Here is a 13,283-nt window from a genome sequence, read left to right on the forward strand (position 1 = left end):
GCAGAAAAAACAGATTATACTGAATCTTTTCCAACAAACCTATATATCATTCTCCACAGCTTCTCCTTTATACTGTCCACAGATCAAACTGCATGTTCAATGTGACAGATTCCCTTTAAGGCTCTGCATGCTTTTTCCCTGGTGTCTAGGTGGAGGCTGCCTCCATCACTTACTGGACACTATGTGCTCCCTGTCCCACTGCCAGATGACAAATGATCCGATTTTTGCTTCTGGGAAGAACCTCAATGTGTATAGTGCCGTATGAAGTCTTGTAGAGGAGGTGGTGCTGGAGGGACTCTGTGTGCCTCTGTATGCCCCATAACCAAATATTCAGGGGGTAAGATGGAGATGTGAATGATTACAAAAAATGGTTATTGAGCCAGTGTTTCTGCTTTCCTTGTAGCGGAGTTCTCCACGTATCTGAATTTCTGTCGTTCCCTGCGATTTGATGACAAACCCGACTATTCGTACCTGAGGCAGCTCTTCCGTAACCTCTTCCATCGACAAGGCTTTTCATACGATTACGTGTTTGACTGGAACATGCTCAAATTTGTGAGTAATTTTTTTTTTAATCCATTTTGTTAATTATATTAATACTGTTTTATGATCAGATATACATGTAAGCTCAGTTCTTACAATATATTGTAGAATAAAATGCATATTGAATTTTTAGATTTTATGATTTTTTTTCTTTATTGGTTATGTTGCGAATTAGTTATTTTTAGTACATTATTTAATTTCCATATGATGTATGCATTGTTACATAGTTTCATTAGTTGTTTGGCAAGTGTACGTTTTGTTACCAACCTTCTGCCGTTTGCTAATAAAGTGCAATATCCGGGATTACAATTTGTATAGTGATGCAGCCGAGAACCACAAAAAAAAGCAATATTTGCTTTTCTATTCATAAAACTAATTCGGTTGTGTTTGATTTGTAGGGTGCAGCTCGGAATCCAGAAGATATGGACAGGGAAAGAAGGGAACATGATCGAGAAGAGAGAATGGGGCAGCTTAGAGGTTCCGCCACTCGGGCGCTCCCTCCGGGCCCTCCCGCAGGCGCTGCCCCTAATCGGTTAAGGAATGGAGGAGACCCTGTAGCCTCCACACCAGCCTCAAGGATTCAGCAGAGCGGTCAGTACTTGTCTGCTCTGCATTATTAATGAACCTGTCTAAAATGTTTGTTTTTTTTCTCCCAGAGACTGACCAACCCCTACAATATTACCTAGGGTACTGTAGAGCTGATGTATCTAGCTATGACTGTACTTGCTGAAAGACTTCAATGTCCCCATCCGTGTCAAAGCACTTTGTCACCTTAATAAATGAGTACTCTTCTTAAAGGGGTTGTCCACTACTAGGACAACCCCTTCTCACACTGAATGTTTGCCTGCATTAACATAAAAACACCTATACTCGCCTCCCGTGCCAACGCCATTCCAGCAGTGTCGGCACTCTCGTTTTCGGGGCTCACGTGATGTTGAATCACGCAAGCCCTACGACCAGTCAGCGCTGGCGTCACTGTCCCCATCTTGACACACATAAGTAATCAAGGAGGAGTTGGGACTGTGACTGAACACTCACTTCCTCTCCATTTACTTATACATCTGAATTTCGGGTAGATTGACGCCAGCGCTGATTGGGTGCAGGGCTCGCGTGACAAGACATAACCTCATGTGAGCCACGGGTCTGCGAGTGCCGACACCGCTGGAACCGCCCGGGCACGCGAGGTGAGTATAGGTGATTTTTATTTGAACGCGGGCAAACGGTAAGATTGAGAAAGGTTAGTCCTAGTAGTGGACCAGCATTTAAGGTCGCCAAACACATTAAATCAAAGCTGGAGGAAGTAGCCGATTTCGACTGTCACTACCGATCGCCGCCTGGTTTGATAAAACGTCCGGTCATTTGTAATAGTTCAAAACATTGCTCAGATGTGGATTTTTTTCGAGTGATTATCTGCACTGGCTGCATCTAATTGCTGTTGTTTGCAGCCATTGCAGATCGGCGACCAATGTAAGAATGGAAAGTTTAGTACAAAGTGGTTTTGCCTCCAAAAAAAAAGAGATGGATCCTGTGCATCCAAGCATGATTTCTGATTTCGGCCTAAAATATTGCCCATAGAGCCCATCATTGGTGTTGAATCCGTGCCACAATGCGCCTGTGACTCCTCCAGGGCAGACCGGCTGGCCCTTCGTCAACATGGCAAGCTATCTATGCTGAGCTGGGCTGTCTTCTCCTCCTTACTATCACCATGTGCATGCTTGTGGTGGTGTAACAGGTGTAATGTACACTCCGTTTTCCCCCTGTTGCTCCAGGTAACACCTCCCCTCGGGCAATTTCACGGGTGGACAGAGAACGAAAGGTCAGCATGAGGTTACATCGGGGAGCCCCAGCAAATGTCTCTTCCTCTGATCTTACAGGGCGACAAGAAGTGTCCCGGATTTCCGCATCACAGGTAACTGTCCTCTTGACCCATAGTGAATCAAGAAAATATTAACATTGGCATTTAGATGTTTTTCTTTCTTTTGTTTGCACAAAGATGCATGTAAGTTTGTGCACCCCCTAGTCAAAATTACTGTTATTGTGAACAGATAAGCAAGTAGAAGATGAAATGATCACTAAAAGGCCAAAAGTTAAGATGGCATATTTCCCCTTGTACTTTAACCCCTTCATGACCTTGGGATTTTCCATTTTTCCGTGTTCGTTTTTGCTCCCCTCCTTCCCAGAGCCATAACTTTTTTATTTTTCCGTCAATATGGCCATGTGGGGCTTATTTTTTGCGGGACGAGTTGTACTTTTGAACGACATCATTGGTTTTACCATGTCGTGTACTAGAAAACGGGAAAAAAATTCCAAGTGTGGTGAAATTGCTAAAAAAGTGCAGTCCGACACTTGTTTTTTATTTGGCTTTTTTGCTAGGTTAACTAAATGCTAAAACTGACCTGTTATTATGATTCTCCAGGTCAGTATGAGTTCATAGACACCGAACATGACTAGGTTATTTTTTATCTAAGTGGTGAAAAAAAAATTCCAAACTTTGCTAAAAAAAAAAAATAAATTGCGCCATTTTCCGACACTCGTAGCGTCTCCATTTTTCATGATCTGTGGTCGGGTGAGGGCTTATTTTTTGCGTGCTAAGCTGGCGTTTTTAATGATATCATTTCGGTGCAGATATGTTCTTTTGATCGCCCGTTATTGCATTTTAATGCAATGTCGCGGCGACCAAAAAAACGTAATTCTGGCGTTTCGATTTTTTTTTTTCGCTACGCCGTTTAGCGATCAGGTTAATGCTTTTTTTATTGCTAGATCGGCGATTCTGAACGCGGCGATACCAAATATGTGTAGGTTTCATTTTTTTTTATTATTATTTATTTTGATTGGGGCGAAAGGGGGGGTGATTTAAACTTATATTTTTTTATTTTTTATTTTTCACTTTTTTGTTACTTTTTTCTTTTACTTTTGCCATGCTTCAATAGCCTCCATGGGAGGCTAGAAGCAGGCACAACTCGATTGCCTCTGCTACATAGCAGCGATCATCAGATCGCTGCTATGCAGCAGAAATGCAGGTGTGTTATGAGCGCCGACCACAGGGTGGCGCTCACAGCTACCTGCGATCTGTAACCATAGAGGTCTCAAGGACCTCTATGGTTACAATGCAGAAGCATCGCCGACCCCCGATCATGTGACGGGGGTCGGCGATGCTCTCATTTCCAGCCGGAAGCGCCGGTTAAGTGCCGCTGTCTGCGTTTGACAGCGGCATTTAACTAGTTAATAGCGGCGGGTGAATTGCGATTTCACCCGCCGCTATTGCGGGCACATGTCAGCTGTTCAAAACAGCTGAAATGTCCCGGCTTTGATGCGGGCTCACCGCCGGAGCCCTGCATCAAAGCGGGGGTATCTGACCTCGGACGTACTATACCGTCCCGAGGTCAGAAAGGGATTAAGCAAAAAATATATATTGTAACTTGTTACATTTTAAAAATTACAAAAAGGAAAATGGACTGATGCAAAGGGTTGGGCATTCTTTAAGATTTGTGTTCTCAGATAACTTTGACCAAGGTTTGAAACCTTAATTAGCCTGTTAGGGTTATGGCTTGTTCACGATCATTGTTAGGAAAGGCCAAGTGATGCACATTTCCCAGCTTTATAAAAACCCAGCCTCCTCTAACCTTGTGCTAAAAAACAGCAGCCATGGGTTCTTTTAAGCAGCTGCCTAGTACTCTGAAAATGAAAATGGTGGAGGCCCACTAAGCAGGAGAAGGCTATAAGAAGATGGCAAAGCATTTTCAAGTTGCCCTTTCCTCAGTTCAAAATGTAATTAAGAAATGGCAGGTAACAAGAACAGCGAATGTCAAGATAAGGTCTGGAAGACCATGCAAAATTTGAGTGAGAACTGCTTGTTGGATTGCTAGAGAGGCAAATCAGAACCCCTGCTTGACAGCAAAAGACCTTCAGAAACATTTAACAGACTCTGGAGTTGTGGTACATTGTTCTACTTTTCAGAGACACCTGCACAAATATAGCCTTCAAGAGTCCTCAGAAGAAAACCTCTTCTGCATCCTCTCCATAAACTTTAGAGTCAGAAGTATGCAAAAAGAACATCTAAACAAGCGTGATGTTTTTCGGAAAAAAAGTACTGTGGACCGAAGAGGTTAAAATAGAACTCTGTGGCCACAATGATAAAATGTATCTGTGGAGAAAAAAGACAACAATATTTCAGGAAAAGACCATCTTGCCAACCATTAAGAGTGGGAGTGAATCAATCATGCTTTGGGGTTGTGTTGCAGCCAATGGCACGGGGAACTTTTCGCGGGTAGAGGGAAGATTGAATTCAGTTAGGTTTACATCAAGAATATGTTTAAATTTAACACCATCTCTCAGTAGCGTAGCTACCGAGGGGGCGGTCACCCAGGGGCTACGCTACTGTTACTATGTCTCTGCTCTGCCGCAGAATGTATAATCTATCTCCCTGCTCTGCCGCCCGGCCGCTATGGGGCCCCTGAGCAGGTGCGGGGGGCCCCGATGACAGCAGGGGGCCCCCCGCCGTCATCGGAAGGTCAGCTGTATCTGCATTTAGCCGATACAGCTGATTGCATTGATAGAGGAGAAGGAGCGCTACGCTCCTTCTCCCATCATCCCCCTCTCAGCGTGTGACGTCACCGGGCGCTCAGAGCTGCGGAGGAAGAGAGGTATTTATTTTTTACGGGTGCTGCCTTATACTACAGGGCCTGCCTATAGAGGTGCTGCCTTATATTACAGGATCTGTCTATAGAGGTGCTGCCTTATACTACAGGGTCTGCCTATAGGGGTGCTGCCTTATATTACAGAGTCTGCCTATAGTGGTGCTGCCTTATATTACATGGTCTTCCTATAGGGGTGCTGCATTATATTACAGGGTCTGCCTATAGGGGTGCTGCCTTATATTACATGATCTGCCTATAGGGGTGCTGCCATATATTACAGGATCTGCCTAGTGGGGTGCTGCCTTGTGCTATAGAGTCTTACTATGGGGGGTGCATTATACAATATTATAGACTAGCCCTATGGGGAGTTCATAATACTATATGGAGGATGGGGAGTGCATTATACTACATTTAGGACTATCTGGTGCATTATACTATATTGAGGACTATCTTGTGAATGATACTATATGGAGGCTATCGTACAGTGTGGAGATTACAGTGAAGGGGCCATCATTCTGTGTTGGAGCCATGAAACAGATTGGAGGCTACTAACTGGTCAGTATACTCTGTGGGTGGTACTATACAGTGAGGGGCATTATACTGTGTATAAGAGAGCATCATACTGTGTATAGGGGAGCTGTACAGGGGGGAGACTCGGGACATTATTCAATGTGAAGTGGGCACTTATTGCTAAAGGGGAACTTGGGTTACTGTCACTATCAAAGGGGCACGCAGGGCATTATTACTTTCTAGGGGGCAAAATGTGGGCTCTGTTTTCTAGGGCACTTGCACCCAGCATTACTATATTATAGAGGGTTGCTTTAGTATTTAGAGGGCACAGAGATCCACACAGCAGGTGTAGTAATAAGGACACATACGGCAGCAGTGGCTCAGTATTTGGGGTATCAGCAGGATACACCTCTGCCATCTGTAAAAAAGCTGAAGTTGAAAAGAGGATGGCGTCTACAAATGGATACTGATCCTAAACACACGTCATAATCCACAAGGTGAAGGTTTTACAATGGCCCTCACAGTCCCCTGATCTGAACATCATTGAAAATCTGTAAATCTGTGGCTAGACCTCAAAATAGCAGTGCATGTAAAATGACCCAGGAATCTCTCAGAACTGGAAGAATTTTCCAAGGAAGAATGGATGTAAATACCGCAAACAAGAATTGTGACTCCTGTCTGGCTTCATAAAGCATTTATAAGCTGTGATACTTGCAAAAGGGGCTGCTACTAGATACTAAGCATGCAGGGTGCCAAGCTTTGCATTGGCCCATTTTCCTTTTGTAATTTTTAAAATGTGTGTGTATGTATGTATGTATGTATGTATGTATGTGTATATATATATATATATATATATATATATATATAATTTTTTTTTTTTTTTTGTGTATGTGTACACTAAAAAACTTTTTTTTCCTAAAATACAAAGGAAATGTCATCTTTAATTTTAGGCCTTTTAGAAATCATTTTATCTTCAGTTTGCTTAACTGTTCATAACAGTAATTTTGACCAGGGGTGCACAAACTTATTTGCCACTGTAGTATGCGTCTTTATGCACCATAAATGATGCATAAAGACAGAAGGTTTTGTTAAAAGGAGTCGGTCTGTACAAAATGAATGTTCAAACCAAGGTTTAAGTGCTTGGTGTGTATATGGTGTGGCCTCCCTTCCCACCTACTTATTTTCCGATCACTACTCTTCGATGGGTCTTGTAAAGTTAGAGCTGTCAGTCAAGATAGTGAAGGGCGGATATGGATGGATGGAAAATACCGTATATACTCGAGTATAAGCAGAGACCCCTAATTTTGCCACAAAAAACTGGGAAACTTAGTCGGTTAAGTGCGCTTGAATATCCATATTGAATCAAGAGCCCCATATAATTCTCCATACAGTGTATGATCGGCCCCATAAGATGCTCCATATTAAAATATGCCCCATATAATGCCGCACAAATGCTGATTATGGCCCCATAAGATGCTCCATAGTCACATTTGCCCCATATGCTGTTGCTGCGATTTAAAAAAAAAAAATAAAAAAAAATCACATACACTCCTCTCGTCGCTCAGACCCCCGGCACTTGCTGTAGTCACCTGTCCCCGTTCTACCGCCGGGCGCCGCTGCGTCTTCTGCACTGACATTCAGGCAGAGGGCGCACACTAACCACGTCATTGCGCCCTCTGCCTGAACGTCACAGCAGACGGAGCAGCGCCGGAACGCGGACAGGTGAATATCGTGCAATGCCCCCGTTATACTCACCTGCTCCTGGCGCGGTCCCTGGTTCTCCAGGAGCCGGCAGCTTCTTCCTGTGTTGACCGGTCACATGGTACCGCTCATTACAGTAATGAATATACGGCTCCACCCCTATGGGAGTGGAGTCGGGTCCATATTCATTACTGTAATGAGCGGTACCATGTGACCGCTCAATACAGGAAGAAGCTGTCAGCGCCTGGAGAACCAGGGACGTCCAGGGACCGCGCCAGGAGCAGGTGAGTATTATTACACAGCTCCGCTCCCCCTTCCCTGCCGACACCTGGGAATGACTCGAGTATAAGCCGAGAGGGGCAATTTCAGCCTAAAAAAATGGGCTGAAATTCTTAGCTTATACTCGAGTATATACGGTAAATAAATGACAAGGAGCTCTGAACAGCTCCAAGGATGCACCGCTCAAGCACCTCTGCTTGGTTTGAACAATCATTCTGTCCTGAGAATCCCCTTAAGGCTAAATTCGGTATTTTACCTCAGTATTTGTAAGCCAAAACCAGGAGTGGGTGATAAATGCAGAAGTGGTGACGTGTTTCTATTATACTTTTCCTCTGATTGTCCCACTCCTGGTTTTGGATACAAATACTGAGGTAAAAAAACTCACCAAATACTGAGCGTGTGAACGTGGCCTTAATGCCATCTGATTCCTATGTGACTCTTAGGCCACATTGAGTATTTGGTCAGTATTTTACCTCAGTATTTGTAAGTCAAAACTAGGAGTGTCTGAAAATTACAGAAGTGGTGACTTGTTTCTATTATACTTTTCCTCTGTCTGTTCCATTCCTGGTTTTGGCTGATAAATACTGAGGTAAAATACCTGGCAAATACTCAGTGTGAACGTGGCCTAACTTGTTTCAACATGTATTGTGGCTCCTATCTCCTATTCCTTGATCCCTTGAACTGCACTCACACTGTCATTGTCTTTTTCACATGTTGCAGCCGGGGTACTTTTTTCTGCTGCGATTGTGGAATGGCTCTGATCGTAGAAGAAAAAAAATGCAACTCATTTCAGGCCCATTTAGACTAGCCAATAATTTTGAACAAATATTCTTTAGATCATTCATTCACCTATTATTATAGGATTAATTAAAAATGCTGGCAATTGCCTAACAAACGAGCAGAACTTCTGTCAGGTGATTGGATTTCAAGTGTCTGCAATAAAATTCTCGTTCGTGGTAGCACTTCTGTGTAAACAGGAGATGTGCTGCTAACGATGATTGTTTGAGCACAGAAAGATCATATTAACAGTTGTTCTGTGAGAACACAATACAGGCCGGCCGGTGTAAACCAAGTCGATCAGCTAATCTAAATGGATCCTTCTGACGGATCGTATTGGTAATTACCGACACATTTTATTTTTTTTAGGCCAGCGTACCGTTTGACCATCTTGGAAAATGAAGGCCGTCACCGGACCAATGTTTGCTTAGGTGAGATCTCTTTAAATCTCACATAAAATTGCCATGAGAAATGATGAAAATAATGGGAATTGTGGTGCTGTAACCTTAAGGGAGGAAAAAAAAAACAACTATCCAATTGGTATAAGATTGTGTGGGGTTTGGTGCTCTAGAAGGGATATCCTCACTGTCGCGCAGTCACAAGGCCAAACGTTCAAGCTCCAAATACACAAATGGATCTGTGCGGTGGTAGATAAGATCTTTCATGTGGAAAAGATTGACGTACTTCTAATTAATTCCTGTTATTAGCAAGAAATATTGAGCTGTCACTCGGGCTGAGCGTACAATTGCCAAGTCGGAGGACTGAGCCGTTCTTTGCAGTCTTCCTATACCCTTGTGATGTGCGATGTTGTCTCTTTAGCCATTACCATGCAAATTGGATTCTCCAGCAAAGCATCCAGGAAGCTATTAATTTTGCGGCCATAGAGTGTCACTCCATTGAGCACCTGATGATCCAAATTAAATGGACTCCAAATATATGAAGAGAAAATGGAGGTTGACCTTTCTAGTAGGCTTAGTTTTTGCAGCCTGAGCTGTTCATCTTCTTAGATGGATTATCCCACTATAAATGTATGAACGCTCAGTGTCTGACCGCTCCAATTCCCCATTCGTCTCCATAACATTGGTTCCTAGATGCCTGGTGTAAATGGAGTGGTATAGTGTATGACCCCCACTCCATTCCTTTCTATGGGACTGACGACGACTGTCACACAAGCGCACTACCTCTCCGTTCACACAAAGGACTTTGGGGCGCCCATTCTTGGGATCGGTTAAAGTCCCAGCAATAGCACGCCTAGTGACACATTTACCACCTATCAGAGGAGGTTGGGGGCATACAAAAGATAACTGGTGTAGGTGCTGTTTGGTAATGCCATCCGGTGCTACTCACTTCCCGTCTACACAAAAGCATATGGATCATCCTTGGCTCTGGAAAAAAACTCCCCTAAATTCCAACTATTTAATTAGCAAACATCTTAATACATTCTGAATAAGCATATGAAACAGAAAATTGGTGAACGTGTGACAGATAAGCTGGAGTGATATACTATGTATTTTATTTATATTGGTCATTAATTCCACAGTGCTTTAGAGGCATCATCTCTGTCCCCATTGGGGCTCATAATTTAAGTTCCCTACCAGTATGTCTTTGTAGTGTAGGAGGAAACCCAGGAAAACATGGGGGAGCATACATGGGGAAAACTCCTTGCAATGTTGCAAAGTAACAGTACTTACCACTGAGCCACCGTGTAGGTGAATTATGCAGCCATGTATCGCCAACAGTTACCCAGCCTCTCATAGATTAGTAGGTGGATCAATCACAAATTAATAAGACTGTCCCTAATTATCCTTGTTCTCATATAACTCCCTGACGTGCCAAGGTGCCTGGATGGGTGGTGCCGTGGTGCCTGGATGGTCGTGCCGTGGTGCCTGGATGGACGGGCCGTGGTACCTGGATGGTCGTGCCATGGTGCCTGGATGGTCGTGCCGTGGTGCCTGGATGGTCGTGACATCCTGGGGCCATTGCACGTCATTGCTATGTATGGAATGATCGCCTCTTCACTTGACCATAGCTTACCAATTAACCTAAATGGTATAGGGGGAAAAGCTTTGGGGCCGAGGTACATGGATGGAAATTCAAGTTATTCTGCCTATATGTCCATGTAAGCCAACAAAGACAGGAAGTTAAGTAAGTGGCATCTTGTGTCCATTACCATATATCTTCATGGCAATTGATACACCCAATTACTGTTCCCATATACAATAGTATGGTATGATGTACTAATTACTGCATAGTAATAACATTTGGCTGCCTAAGCGAACTATTGATACGGTTTGTGGTTGGAGTTTTGGGTGTATTTAGATTTTGGGGTCCCTTTTAGGGAGAGATGACTGAAGTTGGGGGCACCTTCTTGCACTTTTTATTGGGTGCCAACCTCTGTGGTCAAGCATGCATATGAGAACAGGGATAATTAGGGACAATCTTATTAATTTGTGACTTGATCCACCTGCTATGTACATGTTGGGTTGGCGATGCATGGCCCCATAATTCACCTGTATATAGTAAAGCACTAGCTTTATCTGTCACATCTACTACTTCCATAGTATACCTGTTCCATAGGCTTATTAACCCTTTTATTCATTTTGTTGCCCAATTTTTAATGCTAATGTGCGATACTTAAGGAATTTAATATTTTTAATATGCAAAAAAAAAATTTGAATTTTTTTTAGGGAAGTCTTTTGATTATGTTAATATTTTCTGAATGCCACATGACTTTTAGATCTTAAAAAAAACAAACCTGGAATGCTTCCAGGGGAGAATTGCTGTATAATCTGGGGCTTGATATATACAATGAGTATAGGTACAACATCTACACATTCTCGCTCTTGTTGTGTGACTAGGGGGATGTTATAATATATTAACACTTGTTCTTTTCTCTCTTTTTTTCTTTCCAGTGTCTTCACTGTATTTCATTTTCTTTTAAAGATGACAAAATTTACATTTTTAACTTTTATTTTCTGCCAATGAGGAGAGCCACGCAGAAGACGCTGGTTCCAGCAGCGCAGACACAAGAACCTGTGCATCGTGGAGGGATTTACCGCTCCCCTTTCCTTACCGACATACTGGCAGACCGGGGACAGCAGATGTTCTTCCTGCTCCTTCTAAAACTGAACACTACATATAGATATATACTGTATATATTCTTTTTATTTTTTAGCTTACTCTCTCCCCAAACCACCATCCCCCCCCTCAAAAAAAACAAACTTTAAACGTTACATTTTTCTAAATGTAAGATTTTAGCTGTACCTTTTTTTTTTTTTTTTTGTTCCTTGTCACCTTTCAAAGATGAGAAGAATTAGCAAGTTGGAAAAAGAAAAGACTTGTGACCATTACAAGACTGAAGCCTTTCCTAGGTACGGGAGTCGCCACATTAATTAACCACGGAAGGGATAAATGGGGCTTTACTGTCATTAAAGGTCCCGGAGTATGCAGGGATGGCGAGGGGCCAAATTCCTGATCCACAGTGGAGGCTTAGCTTGCTTTTAGTATGCACCTGCTCCAAAGAACCATGCAGATTTTTTGGAGAAAAGGGTGGAGTGGCCTGACCGGTGAGCGATCCCAGCAGTTACTGGCCGTTTTATTTCTAGGTTAATAGTATTTTAGTAGTAGGTTTATTGTTCGGTATCTCCCACTGTGGCTGCTAGTGGCTTGTGGTCTAATTCTTTTGAGAAAAAAAAAGCAAAAAAAAAATTACCAAGGCACATCCTTCTGCACCTCCCCCCTGCCATTCTGCAGTGACGAGAGACTGAGACGGCTGCTTTTTGACTTTTTTTTTTTGGTTTTGTTTTTTTCTGATGAAGACTGTGAAGGTGCATACATAATTTTAGTGAGGGTTGTAAATGGTTGGGATAGTCCCTACTGGTGGGATACCGAATGTTGGATCTCCTATTTCTCACCGTGACCTGGACAATCTCCATCTGTACCACCAGATGGCGCCATGTAACGTCGAACTCTTACACGCCCTCCAACCGGTTTCAATATTTAACAATGTTTTGGTTTCCTAATTTATTTACTATATATTATCGTTTTCATTTTTATTTCTGGTAATTTTTATTACTTTATAATTTTAAAAAAAGGGGGAAAAAAAATCCTATTTTGGGGGGGAGGGGAGACACAACTTTTTGGGGGGTTTTTTGTACTTCCTGTGTAAATATAGACTTTTTCAGCTTTAATGTGTTTGTTAATTTGAGGTAATAAAGTAGAAAATGATAAAGTGATTGAAAAGGTGTGTTGGCTTATTTTCTAGATGTTAACGAACGCAGCTTGTGTGTAGTACATTGTGGCGTGAGCTTTAAATAGGACCCGTCACCAGGTCAAAAAAGTGCCCTGTTTTGGCTCTTATTTAATCTTATTTTATTCCCGTTGCTCCCAAGTATTATTTATTTATTTTTTTTTAAATGTGCCCATGTAGTTCCAGAGATATGGGCCTTATTTAGCACTACCAGGGGGCGTGGCTTACAGGGTAATTATGCAGATCGGCATAGACACACCCAAGAGGTTCCTGAGTACCGCCCACATTGTACACACTATAAAAATTTGCACTAAACAAAAAGGGCCATATCCCTGTAACTGTGTGCCTATTAAAATAAATAATGTAAGTATTGTATGTACCAGTAATTTTTTTGCCATCTATATAAATGAGTGTGCCCCTACCTTATTATTCACATTCTATACTTTTGGATTTGTAAGTGAGCTTTCAGACCCATAGGCATGTGTTACACTGTGCAATGTGTAGACATGTAAGTTGTGTGAACATGGCACAAGGCAATAGGGCTCACATCTTTCTGCCCACTTCTTTTAGTAGGAATTTATCATCTTACA

At 42.6% G+C, this 13,283-nt stretch overlaps 1 protein-coding gene across 1 annotated transcript in view; it reads left to right on the plus strand.

Moving 5' to 3' along the window:
• The window catches only part of CSNK1E (casein kinase 1 epsilon), a 58,729-nt gene extending 46,047 nt beyond the window's left edge, over positions 1-12,682 (plus strand). The window contains exons 7-11 of the mRNA XM_077276987.1: positions 404-552; positions 939-1,131; positions 2,310-2,449; positions 8,814-8,875; positions 11,357-12,682. Of these exons, the coding sequence (XP_077133102.1) occupies positions 404-552; positions 939-1,131; positions 2,310-2,449; positions 8,814-8,846 (515 nt within the window). The 3' untranslated portion in view covers positions 8,847-8,875; positions 11,357-12,682. The remainder of the gene's footprint in view (positions 1-403; positions 553-938; positions 1,132-2,309; positions 2,450-8,813; positions 8,876-11,356) is intronic.
• The last annotated feature ends 601 nt before the right edge of the window (positions 12,683-13,283 follow it).

The sequence above is a fragment of the Ranitomeya variabilis genome, chromosome 8 (genome assembly GCF_051348905.1).
Source record: "Ranitomeya variabilis isolate aRanVar5 chromosome 8, aRanVar5.hap1, whole genome shotgun sequence".
NCBI classification, from domain to species: Eukaryota; Metazoa; Chordata; class Amphibia; order Anura; family Dendrobatidae; genus Ranitomeya; species Ranitomeya variabilis.